Source organism: Thunnus maccoyii, chromosome 14 (assembly GCF_910596095.1).
Source record: "Thunnus maccoyii chromosome 14, fThuMac1.1, whole genome shotgun sequence".
NCBI classification, from domain to species: Eukaryota; Metazoa; Chordata; class Actinopteri; order Scombriformes; family Scombridae; genus Thunnus; species Thunnus maccoyii.
The window spans coordinates 26,692,365-26,706,234 of NC_056546.1; the positions used below are offsets into that span (position 1 = coordinate 26,692,365).

At 40.2% G+C, this 13,870-nt stretch overlaps 1 protein-coding gene across 6 annotated transcripts in view; it reads left to right on the plus strand.

Moving 5' to 3' along the window:
• The window catches only part of LOC121911388 (stromal membrane-associated protein 1-like), a 112,580-nt gene that overhangs the window by 89,859 nt on the left and 8,851 nt on the right, over positions 1-13,870 (plus strand). For all 6 annotated transcript variants that reach the window (XM_042432796.1, XM_042432798.1, XM_042432797.1 and 3 more), the window contains one exon: positions 11,161-11,353. In XM_042432796.1, coding sequence (XP_042288730.1) covers positions 11,161-11,353 — 193 coding nt within the window. The remainder of the gene's footprint in view (positions 1-11,160; positions 11,354-13,870) is intronic.

Below are 13,870 nucleotides of genomic sequence, written 5' to 3' on the forward strand. Positions count from 1 at the left end.
ACACAGGAGGCATTCAGGCGCAGTATTGTGTGTAGGTCATCCATGTTTTGGAGGCACCGAGAGCCCAACAATCCCTGTAGTTATATGCATAAAAACAGAAAGCAGACTTAAAATGTAAAATTACCTTTTGGGTGTCTGTTCAATCAGATTCACATGAGACGGATGACTGAAAAATGCGACTGAAAGACTTTGTGTCGACAGTTTGTTTTCTCCAATGTGAGGCTCTGGATCTGTTTCAACATAATAGCAGATAAAGCAGGAATTTAATTTGTGTAGCTTACCCAAGTAACTTATTATGAGGGCTGACTAGCTTTACCATGCACCCAATATTGAAGTTCATAAAGAAGCTTTTTGTTAAATTTTGTTTTATCTATATTAATGCTAACAACAACAGTTAGTATCTGCTTGCTACAGTAGCTGTATTAAAGCATTGAACAGTGTAATGTTGTAAAAGGCAATGCAAAAGCAATGAAAGCTCCATGATTTACTAGTTTGACACATTGTAGCTGCAAGCCAGTGCTCAGCTTTAACTGAAGGTTCATGAGAGTCGCCTCTTATTGATGTATCATTCAAGTGGCGTAGTGTGTGAGATACATCATTTCTAGAAGGTCTGTAAGTTAGTTTTACACAAGTAATACAAGTTATTAATAATGCTACGCCATAGTTTCTTTTCCCTACCTTTCATGGATTACACTCCCTGCCTGCACCTGATACCTTTCTTCACCTTTTCCGCAGTGTTTTTACGCTCCATTATTCCCATATATGTTTTCTTCCCTCTCCTCTGCTTTCTTGTTCTTTCTTTCTTTGTCTTTACTGTCACTCTCCTTTCATTCACTCACAAGAATATTTTTTTTCCCTGAATCTACACATACAGCGCTGTATGTTCCTCTCCTTGTTGCCCTTCATATGTCCTCTTCCTCCTCTCTTATACGCTCCTTTCCTTCTTGGCTTATCATCACAATGCTCTCCCTTAGATCTGTTCTTACCTACATTTTAGGTTTATTCAAATATATGCATAAATCAGACGTACTGTACAAGTATATCTGAGGAAAGAGTGTTATTTATGAGCTCGGACTTATGCTTAGATGTGCATAAATTCAAACGCAGCCGAAACCATGTAGATCAGTTCAGTTCATTTCAGTCTCTTTATTATTATTCCAGATGGGAAACTTGACTTACAGTCAGGGGCATAAGATAAAAAAAACAACACAAGTACAAAAACAAAAAGTACAAAAATGTTTCCTGTACATACAATATACAGAACACAAAAATACAACAAAATGAAGAATTAATGCACTCTTGTTGAGGAAAGACTGAAAATATTTTTTACAAAAATATGTTAGTTGCAATAGTATACAGTTGCTGAGATAACAAGAGCATGTAAACAATCAAAATTTTGTATCATAATCTGCCTAATTTATGCCTCTTTCTACATAAAATTGTAATGAAAAAGCTTAAAATATATATTTTTTCTAATTTGACATCTATTGGGTTTCTGACACCACTGGACAAAGAGACAGGACTGGAATCTCACATCTATCATAAGCTGCTTTGAACCATAATTTCAAATAGGCGAATAGTTTCCCTACAGTGCTGCACAACACGCAGCAAAATCCTTACCTTTAATTACTACAGGTGTACCATCATCCAGCAGATAAAATGATTTTAACACATACATGTGATCTGTATTCAGCTGTGGTAAATGTCATCTCTAAATGGTCAAGAGTGACTCACAACTCACTCGTAGAAAAGACCTCAGTCAGTCACCAGACAGTAGCCTTTGTGATATTCTGATGTTCCTAGGTAGAATAGATAAATTATTAGATTGAGTGTTATTATTTATCAATGCAGTAGAGCTGGGCTCTGTTAAAACCTTGGACAAGTTACACAACACTTCATAGCCTGCAAGTGATTGTTCAATAGCGGCTGTTTGAAAGCAGACAGGCAGCTCTCACATGGCCGTCCGCCTGTGGCAGCACCGCCTGTCTTGCAGACTGTATTATTTGAATGTCAAACAGTGCTTTTTATTTCTGCCACAGTCCACAGTCTATTCAACAGACAGGGTGTACTGCAGATTTCAGGCACAGACAGACCTTTTTTTATTCTCTTTTAATTATCTACCACCAAGGACCAAAGAAGTTCTTTATGGTTTACCTTCAGACTCAATTGAAAGTTCTGTTTTTGTATCCGGGAAAAGATCTTTGCTTCTCTTTGTTTCGGCCACGTCGAATGGAAGGTAGCTGACATTAACTGACATTTCCAGTAGCATTTAAAGAAAAGGTAGTTAGTTACCTGACAGTATGTGGATGATAATTGCCTCTGCCTTGGTGTGAAGGTTAGCCTGTGATGGCCTCTTTGTGTTTTTTGTCTGCAACCAACAAATCTGACAAACTAACAGCCTGTGTATGTTCCTGTTTCCCAGAGGAGGAAACCAGTTTGGATTTTGGTGACCTTTTGGCCTTTCGTCTGTTGCCACCATCAGTACAAACTCTCAGTTGCATAACGAGTGTTTCTCCTGATCCCTGACTCACCCAGACAGAAAGTTAGTGTGCAGATTCATGCTCCCAGGAGGAAACTCCATGAGCTTACTTTACCTGCAGCATCACCATTGTAGTGTCAGCTGTTCCATTTTTAGATAACTTTCCTCTCCTATACATACAAGCAGTACACACAAGGAAATCGTTTCGACAATCAATACACATCCACCCACTCTTACACACACACACACACACACCGAGGGCTGAATTTGGGATTCAGCAGGCGGATATTGCTTTACAGCTGTGATTAGCTGGGTGCGTGAAGAAAGAGGAAGCCGGCAGCCTGCTGATTCGTGCAGCTATTAACCGGCATCGGGGAGCGCTCACCTATCTGCGCATACGTCAATTATAAAAATGCGATTACAGCCTTGTAGGAGGGGAAGGATTTGTGTTATCCCCAGCTTTTCTTCTCTCTCTCTCTCTCTCATACACAGACACACACACTTTCCCTCCATGTCTTGTCCTCTGTCTCTCATTCACCCCACCCTGAGTGAGGAAAAGACTGTTTTTAAATAGGTTTTTTACAAAGAAAACACAAAAGAATGGGGGGTGGGAGCATTAAGAAAGCAATAAACATTTAACCTGAAGTGGAGGGGAGAAAGAGAGAAGGGAGGGATGAAACAAGTAGGGGGAGAAAAATGATTCAAAGTGATACGTGCATGGAAAGAGGGCCGAGTGGGTGGAGAACAGGTTAGGAGAGGAATGAATGAATAAATGAAGGTAGAGGCTGAGGCCACAAAGGACGTGGAGCGTGAAGTACCACTTGTTCTAAGAGGATGAGCACGACACACCAGAAGCACCAACTTAAATCATCACTGCTTACCCTGTTTCTGTCTTTGCCTAAAGCTACTGGGTTCACACAGGTTACCCTGGTTTGTGAGTAACCAGTGTTGTTCTTTAAAAAGGAAAATGGTTATTAGCATCATTCCACAATCACTAACTATTGTCACGTTGTGTTTTATACAGTATTTTATTTAGATGTTACAGATTTATGCTCATAGTTCACAGTTTCCATTGTTTTTGGTCTTTGAACAACCAGATCTAGATATTGACGGAGTCAGTATGGTCCTCTAGGCGTAAATGTCACAGTTGCTAGGGCTTTTAGGATGAAAGACTTATCAAAGCATCAAAATTTTTTTCCAGTTGTCTGTAATGATGTAATGAGGAGGTTTAATGAAGCAGTAGGGGACTAAATTGATCTCCTGAGTGCTGCAAAACTACCCTAGCACCAAATTGCAGCTAAATTGAAAGTTCCTAAACGGGCAGTGCAACAAACGCTGAACAGATTTTCATTTTTAATCTAAAGCAAGACCAGCAGACATCAAGTCAGCATACCTTTTGAATATCAGTATATCAAGGCAACATGTTTTTGAGACATCTGCACCCTAAACACAAAAACAACTGATCAAAGAGCGCACTAGTGAAGTGAAAGTACAATCAGAAGATTGGCAGAGTGCTTCTGCAAAGACAACAAAGCAAAGTCTAATCATCAAATAATATAAAATATCACCGGAGACTAGATGAGAACTCATCTCTGCTAGGAAACACACAATGGAGGTTAATGCAACTCTACATAAAACATAAAGTGTTTTACCTGTTTCAGTGTTTGTTACTTGCATAAGATTAACAGCAAAAAATGCATCTCCATTATTTATTGCTTGTTTTTGGCCAAACACAACATTTATATTGAGTCATATTTCTGGCCATCTGATATATGTATGTCCAATATTCTCTCTCCTTTCAGCTCTGTTTTGGTCTCCACCAACTTCTCAGGTTCTTAATATTTGCATCTTCAGCTGTTAAATGCTCACCTGTTTTCAGCCAATAGCATATAGTTTATTTATAAGGGCTTTGCTGAAAACAGCTGTCAGTTGCTTGGTGAGACTGAACCAAAACAATAAAAATAAAAGATGTGGGCCATCAATCCAAAACAATGAGCTTAAAGAAGCTAAAACACCTTTGCAGAGCTGAGGAGGGTCATAATTCTCTGTGGGTTTATTACCAAAAGCGACATCTTTCACATTACACTTTCCCCCCACTATTCATATAAAATTATTAATTTGTGCAGCTTTAAAGTTATGAGGGGGAGTAATTTTCCTAATGTAGCAGCTAAGTCCTGAACATGCATCTATGCTGTAACCATTGTTGAGGTCCAAGAACAAGGAATCTGCATGGCTTTCAGTCCAGTCCAGAAGAAAATACCCAAGACCCTAAAAGTGTCCACATGCTGCAAATGTTGTGGACAATAAGTGGAAGCAGAGGCTGTTATGCAAGTGCTCTATGTGTCTGTGTTTCTGCACGAAACAGGATGAAAGAGAAAAGAGGAACAAGAAATGACTGAGAGAGGATGAAAGTGAGGGATGAGAGTGAAACAGGAGAGTAAGGAACAAGTGAAGGAAAGGAGAAGGAAATGAAGGCAGTGGTGTGAGACAGGAGAAAGAAAAGAAAGGAAGGGCATGCAATTAATTGCTGAGGGGATGTAAGAGTTGAATGCAGTTTGTTGAGAGCAGAGGGAAAGGCTGAGGGAACAGAGACCAGCGAAGAACTGGCGACCGGCAATTGATTTTTTTTTTTCTTTCATTCTTCCTTCGATTTCTCCTTTTGTTCTTTCTTTCTCGTTTCTTTATGGCGCACTCTTTTCTCTAATTCACATTTCCAAGGAAAGTGTTGCTTTCATTTTCAGTAAATTAGCACAAATCCTTCAGCACAAACACACAGAGCCTAGTGTGGTTTTAAAGCCGCAGATGGTCTATCAGAGGGGAGTGTATGAGTATTTCAAGCAATGATGGAAAACGGTAGGGAGAAAGATGTCTCTAGTGTGTGTGTGTGTGTGTGTGTGTGTCTGTTTGTGTGTGTGTGTGTGTGTGGGCTGTAGAGGTCTATCAATAGCGACAGTGAGGAAAAGGCTGTCAGAATGGTAATTCAGAGCTCTGGCTGCACCCATCAACACCAACATTGGGTGAGAAGAATGGAGCCTTGTTGAAGAGGCTTTCTATTACACAATGTGCTGCTAGGAGCCCCGCTACACATCACACACTATGTGGACGTTATGTATGTGTGTGTGTGTGTGTGTGTGTGGCAGGGTATTAATGTCTGTGTGGCTGAGAAAGACAAAGAAAAGAAGAGATGCACATGTAATATACTCTCCTTGAATTTCTCTACCGTTAGATGTGAGGTTAGACTGTACCACTGCATTTCACATTGTATGCCACCTGTTTGTCTTTGGCATGGATTCTGTTGGATTGCTTCACATTTCTTTCAGTGCAAATAGAGCTAATGCTGCTGGAGTGTTTGGCAATCACAGAAGGTAGAAGAAGGGAAAGGGTGATGGAAAATGTTTGGTCTTCTCAGTAAAGCTGAGGCAGAATGCATCTTGCAGAATGCAAGAGGCTGTGATTTTAAGAAACACACGGTGAGGTCATCATCTTTACTGTCATTTGCTAACACTTCATTTCACAATTATATGTTACATTTTAAAAGACTAAACATTTACTTCTGATAATGCAGTTTGATTGACCACATATTGTAGCTCAGGTGGTACGCTGGGTCGGCCATTAATTCTCACATACTGAACCCCAAACTGCTCCTGATTAGTGTGGATGTTTATTATGATCCAAACCTTATATTGGTTTCCTGATATCATGACACAATAAATGTCGTTTCATTTGTATATTTTCTATTACAGCTGTTACTTTTTCAAAAAGTTCAAACAAATTCAAACCAACATACTTTTTCAAATTAAATTATACACAATCCACATCACCTGTCCTAAACTGTCCTACATTGTGACTGCGCTCACACAGAATTTCACCATTCATGTCTTTGAGGAATGGGGTGATTGTCAACTTTGTGGAATGCTGCTGTTAGCACAATAGCCGTGATAGCATCCACAGTTTATGCTTACAACCCTGCCTAAGCTCATTCAGCTTCAACACCTTAGTCAGTCTCACCTGGCAAAATTCGGCTTCACCGCCTTCAATTCATTTATGGCGCCTCAGCAGCCTCACAGTGACAGACCAATGTTACCAGAGAGTACTGTGTTTTGATTGCTGGAGTACAAGTGTTGTGCTTTGCACTATTTTGAATTTGAACAGAGTGAATTTTTAATTTTCTCACGTTTGAACAGTAGTTTGAATTTTGAATAAAAACTGACAGCCCTAATCTGTATACTTTGATTTGCCCTGTTGTTGGGCCTTAACATTAAAAATGATAGTAAGACTTGCAGTCAGCTTAAAGGATGACTCTTTATTGCAACTTTGTTATTTGGTTATTTTCTTGCAGTGTTCCCACATCTCATTAATTACTGTACTTTGTTATCATAGCTGATAGAAATAATGGCCAGAAATTAGACCAAAGTTGTACTAAACCATTCCATCGTAATTAAAGCTGTACACAGTGAAAAGTTAATCACCATATCTCAGTGTTAACTTAATGAAACTACCTCCAAGCGGTTTCATCATACATGCTCCACGTGTTGCTGCTCCCTTCCTACATCATCCTCGGTGATGGTTTTATCACACAACTTCAGAGCCGGGAGACTCTGTGTGAGTCACGGCGTCCATTCTACAAACATGTGGAGGACGGAAGCCGAATGGATAACGATTAGTGCAGTTTGGGGAATTTGAAGTCTGTTAAATGTGTTTTTCATCTTGGCGAACAAGCTTAACAGCAAATAGGCTTAACTCCTTGATGGAGTCATGTTATATAGCTCGCTGACACCAGACGGATCAGATGAGGACAGTTTTGTTGCTTGTTCTCACCTTCCATTCAACTGCTCTGTTCAGGAGCCAGTATCATGCTAATGTGCTGCAGCTATTAATAGGAAGCTCCATCCTGCCTCCGTGAACACCTGACTCACCTTAACTGGCTTCACTTGAGAGAAAATGGACCCTGTGTGTGTGTGTGTGTGTGTGTGTGTGTGTGTGTGTGTGTTGGCATGATTAGCCATCCATCTTTTCTCCTCGGCTCTGTTTACTCCTTCATCTACCCCTGCCTCCTCTCAGCTCAAATTGCTCTTTTTTTCTGTTTGTCGTCCCTACCTTCCTCATTCTCTTCTTCCCTTACTTCCTTTTTCAGCCTTTTATCACTCTCTCCATCCTCTTTCTTTTTCCTTTTTCCCTAACTCTCTCTCCTCCTCTTCCTTCCTCTTCTTGCATCCTTCCCCCTTCTTTTCCCTCTCCCCTCACTATCCTCTGTCTCACTTCCTCCATCCCTCCTCTTCTTCTCCAGCCGTGCCTCCGCTCTCCCTCCTCCCTCCTTTTCACCCATCTTCCCCTATCTCTTCCTTCGCCTTCCTCCCTCATCTCCCCCCGCCCCCTCCCCTTCTCCAGTCAAAGAAAGTCAGCAGAGAGAGACAGAGGGGAGCGGCGCTGCCTGCTAAGCAGTTGAGCGCAACACATTCTCAAAGCTTTTTGTGTGTGTGTGCAGGGGCATGCACACTTGAGTATTAAGTTTGTGTTTGTGCGTGACTGAGAGAATGTATAATTTGTGTGTATACCAGTGTGGATGAAGTGTACTCGTGACATTGAATGCAGGGTGTTTATTCACCAGAGAGAGAGAGAGAGAGAGAGAGAGTGTTGCACTGTTTATCACACTGTCTCTACTTATCTTATTCATGAAGTCCAGCTGACTATCGCCTCCCTACTCCCTCTCTCCATTCCCTGTCCCCTCTCACTTCCCTCAGACTCTCTTACACACACACACACACACACACACACACATACACACCATGGGGGTGGAAAGAGTCCTGGAGGATACGTACATACACTTGTGTGATCATTTACTAAAAGTCCCACATGTGCGTACGTACATCTGTGTGTGTGATTCGTACAAGTTAGCCATGCACGTGTGACTCCTAACACACAGGCGTGCCTGTGTACATACGTCTGCATCAGAAAACAAGTAGGCTTCGTACGAAATTATGAACAAATATACTTATGCATCTTGTCCTCCATGACCCTTTCCACCCCCCACACACACTCACACACACACACACATGCACATACTTGTACTGAGCTCTTAAGCAGGTGTTACTTTTTTGTCAGCTCCATCCATTAGACATAATGGGTGTGCTCCTGAAAGGTTTTTTTTTTTTTTTAATAAAAAGGTGTATATGAGCGAGACTGTGTGTGTGTGTGTGTGTGTGTGTGTGTGTGTGTGTGTGTGTGTGTGTGTGAGAGTCCTGTCTGCAATTGTTCATCTCTACCTCTCTTTGCAGCAGCCTAATTAATGTCATCTGTCTCACTTACAGCAACAATGCTTCTCTTCTATTTTCTCCTCTTTTCTTTTCTCTCCTTTATTCACATCTTGCTCTTCTCCCCTTTTATTTTTATCTTCTCTCTCTCTAGCGCTCTCCTCACTCCTGTTTTCTTGTCTTGTCTTTCCTCACCCTTATATATACTCACTGTAGGAGTAGAGCTGCCGTGGTATTGATTTCTTCCTTACCGCGCAAGTTAGTGAAGCCGTTCAAACCGTTGCGGTAATAAAAAATAATAATTTAAACCTCAGATGTTATAAAATAATTGGTTCCTAAATACCGTATCGGCCCAAATATAAGGCGACCCTGATTATACCCCTTTTCCAACTCTTGTTTTTGGAAAACTACTTTTTGAATATAACTTACATCATAGTATAGTTACATACTCACACGCTCTCCTACCAGGCTTTTGGAAGCAGTCACAAATAATTTTCTCCAGCAGTTAGTTAGTTATAAGACTGTTTGAGCTCCTTCTCATCTGGGACAGTGGTATTTGGCAGCTTGACATATTCCGTCACTGCAGCAGAGACGTCGGAAGACACTTACCATGAATTGATTTCCTCCGTGGCAGAAAAACACTTTACACGAGCCTTCAGAGACTCCCGCAGCTTAAACTGGACTAACGAAACACTTTTAGTGCTGACTGACTATAAACAGACTTTAAGACACTCACTAGCCTAGCAGCATTAAGGCTACAAACAACCCATACTGCAACACGCACTAATCCATTCAAAAAGAAGATCTGATGTTGAAGACCCCGAATATAAGACGACCCCACTTTTTCAGACATAGTTCCAGGGAAAAAAACCTGTCTCATATTCGGACCAATACAGTAAACTTTTCGAATGCATTTATTCCCGTAGTAGTCTACTCTTCACAGCTTCTATAGTCTAAATATCTATGTCTTATGTCTCGACATGTCTTATTCTCTTAGCCTGAGAGAATAACTAATGTCCCATCACTTGAGCCGCTCACTCAGCGGTGAAGTGATGATCAGCTTGACTGAGGTGGGTGTCATGTGATTGCGTTACTACGGTAACCGAGGCAGCTCTATAGCTCTATGTATGAGAGAATGTATTTTCATATTTCCAGTCTATCTGCAGGTTTTTGTGTTACGTATCTAGACTTAAGGCAAATATGGTGAGCTGTCAAATAAAGCTAATGGGTGTTTTTGGAACTCTAAACGACTATGTATATTTATATAATATAATATAATTCATTGTTAGGGCAGCCCTGTTAAAGGACAATATACTTTTTTGGCACAGACTGAAATGTGTCTGTAGCCTCAAGTGAATTGAAACCAATTGAAAGCTTCTTCTTTGAACAGAATAAATGCTAGTCAGTTGCCATTTTTTGATTGGTTTCATTTAGTCAGAGTTCTTGTGTGAATGCTTGTGTCAAGGCAACATTTAACATTTAAGAAGTTTGGCTTTTTTAGTTAAATGAGAAAAGTTTTCTTTTGTTAAATATGTTTATACCGCAAGTTCTCCAAAAAAACGTATTCAAATAATCTAGTCTAGTCATCTAGCATAGCCTCTAGTCTGCTGGGTTTTTTTCTCACTAATTGATTCTATTCATTCTTTCAATCAGTGTTAAGCACCATCAGTTAAACTCAACACTTCCTGCAGTTTCACATGAAATTAAATAGCCCTGCGTTGGTGGGAGCGTGTTGGTTCCAGTATCTGGGAGATACAATGAAGGAAGTCCAGCTTGAGTAACAGATCTGTGAATCTGAGAGCGGTTTATAATACTCAAAGACAGGATCTTACAACTGTGGAAATTTATCACGGTGCAACTATTTTATCTTTCATCACAGTGATCATGTGGTAAACAGTAGAAAGAGCGTTCATGTTACAAAGTAATCTACTAGAACTGTGTGCTTGCATGTATGTGATTGGTCAACGCAGCACCTTACTGGATGACGTCATGTTGCGACAAAAGTTGAGCCTGGTTTAACTTTTTTGCTGAACGACCCTGTGTTTTCTTGCCAGAGCCGCCAGACTGCCCCCATTAATAAATGAGAGGGCAGTTGTTGGGTCTGAACGCGGTCCCATACCCTTGGAGTCACTGTAAGGTTTTTAATGTCAAACATGTCTCTAATATAAACCTTTTCAAAAGTTTTACCAGAATATACAGTATTTCTGAAAGTGGATTATCAAAAAAAAGGATTGTTTTGGTATAATAAAAAAACTGAGGTATTGCATCCACACTGGTAGCACACTGATCCAGCCCTGCACTGTATTATACTGTATGCACATACGTAAGGTTACTCAATGCAAGTCATATATAACACACTGTAAGATCCAAAATACACTTGGTGAAACCATCAAATTGATGGCATTTCTCATCCTTCTGTCTCCCTGACAGTCTGGTTCCGGTACAGCACCTCCGCAGTCGGACCCCTCCACCTCCTCCTCTTCTTCCTCCTCTACCTCCACCACTACCACCACGAGGGCGGAGGAAAAGAAGCTTTTATCTAAAGACTCCATTCTGTCTCTGTATGCCAGCAGCTCAGTGGGCAGTCAGCCGCAGAGCCAGCAACAGCCGGCTCCAGGACAAGGTAACACAAAGGCACACAACACATTTATTAAGCCTTCATCATCCGGTTAAGAGCCTGAACGGGTCATTCAAAAACTCCACATATTTACATTTAGAAACCAATAAGCAAACATGTTCAAAGCAAACATGTCAAGCACGTCGTTCGCTGCGGTTTATTTGAGCTGTGCAGCATTTACTCATTCATTTGAGCTCTTTTAGAGCTATGTCGTTTGAACATGTATGACACTAAAGAACCATGTCTGAAAACACAAGTCTGTGTACACAGCAAACTGTGAACATATTGTGTTACTACAGGAACTAACCACTGTGTGCAAAGTATTATGATTATAATGGTGCAGAAATAACCTTTTAACCTCAAAGCTGTCACAGTTGGCAGCTAGAGAGTATAACAAGCCTCATCCCAACACCAGGTACCAGCTTACCTGTATACAGGTAACAGTATACAGTCAGCTCTGTATTGATTCTAAGCTTTTTCATCTCCTCCAAACTGACTACTGAGGCCATATTATTCCGAAAATGTGCAACTATTCCTTTAAAATAAATCAATTTGTACGTGCAACTGTTGTTGTCACAGATTTCTTATGTTTATTAGCTGTGACATGTTTGGGGAGTGATATTCTCTCACCAGGTTGTTTCATTGAAATACATTTAATATGGAACAGATTAAACTATCAAGAATTTCAAAATCTTGGATAGTTTTAGTTTTTCAGAAAAGCAAAGATTAGAGACAAATCAGAATAATAAACACATTTTGTACAGCAGATATATGGTATGTTTTCTCTTCTCATGACCTCCCAGATTCATCTTGTGACCCCACCCAAGTTGTGAACCAGTGATGTGACATACATCCTATTGACTGTTTAAATATATAAAAAAGGTATATTAATGGCAGTAGTTGAGATATGATAAAGGAGTGTTTTTCAGAGGCTGGATCTGAATGCACAGACTGGCAGGTCAAAGGACTCGATGTGTTGTATCTGTTGAATGTAAACAAACTACTATACCTGTAGAGTGTCACATAGGTGGGGAAAATGTATAGGAGCACGAAGGTGCTCACACTCACAAATAGGTGTTCGTACACAAACAGAAACACACACCCACACACTTTCACACGCGCATCAGAGCGAAGATGCATCATAAAAATGGAGCAGAGTGAAGGCAGATGGAAGGTCAGCATGCTGAAAAGCAGGCAGGTCCACTCCACGCTGCATTTACCAGAGTCCCACTGCAGGCAGTAAAAATAGAGAAGTGAGAGCAGATTCACACTCATCTCACAGTTATTATGTGTAAAGACTGAGGTGCCAGAACTGTTTATATGTGCATGTAGGCGGCGGTTCATACATACAGACATATAAACCTGAGCATGTTTAGAGTGTGTGGGTAAGAATTAGAGTTACATGTTGTGTGAACGGTTGAGAATAGCAGGCAGCAGATTAGTGCAGCAGGCACATGTGCATATTGATTATATTGCTGCATGATCATGCTGATGTGTATAGAGGATTAGGATGGAAATCAGGATGAAGAGCTTTCTGCTGCCTTATTGTCCTCTCTGAATCCAAATAAATGCTGATGGAGATCAAAGCCAAAAGAACCTTACCAGGCTAATGTCCTAAATCGCTGACTTCCATCCTCTGAGTGTGTGTATGTGTGTATGTGTGTGTGTCTATATTGTAACAACGGATGTGGCTCTAAGTGCAACTAATAACAAAATGATCCAAATTTCAGAATACTCTGAAAGTACAAAATATTAAGGACAGTCCCTCTTTTCATGACATACATTATAAAGTGAATCCATGGATCCTTCACTGATCCTTTGTTGATGTCCATTTTTACCAGTTGAGTACATGTAGCATAGATACAGAGAAGGATTTTAAAACATTGTCACTCAATATCAGGTGGAAGTTGCTAACATTTTGTCCATGTACAAGACTAATATTAAAGGTTGTTTTAATTTAAATTTCAAATCTCGCAGCTCCTTGAGGTCTCTCCACTCAGTAAAAAATACTGATAAATTTGTGTTTTATTTTGCCACTTATCACTTTCCCACAGCACAGTCTCATGCAGTGCTGATGGGCGAACGGGCTGATGGTTGATATATGTTGATAAAAATATGACTGCCGCTTCAGATAAATCTTTAGAAGCAGTAATTAAAAAAAAAGTGTAGCTGCTTTTTGGTGTGTTGGAATTCTCCAACAGTAGTCGAGCAAACTTCTAATGTGGTTTGTCAAAGATTTTCGTTTCCACATTTATGTTGGTTATAAAATTTTTCTCGTATTACTTCAAGCTGACTGTAAAGTAGTTTTTAAAAATATGCCTGGACTCGCTAAACATCAATGAATCTCACTATTTATAGTGTGTTTTTTTGCTGGTGACTTAATCATTTTATAAAAATAGTCAAAGACCAATTGTTTTCCAAATGAAGGGAAGTAGAGTACAGAAATAGCAAACACAAAGTTGATGTATTATAACTTTATGAAATCATAATGGCAAACATGGAAGCAAGCAGTAGTCAATTTAC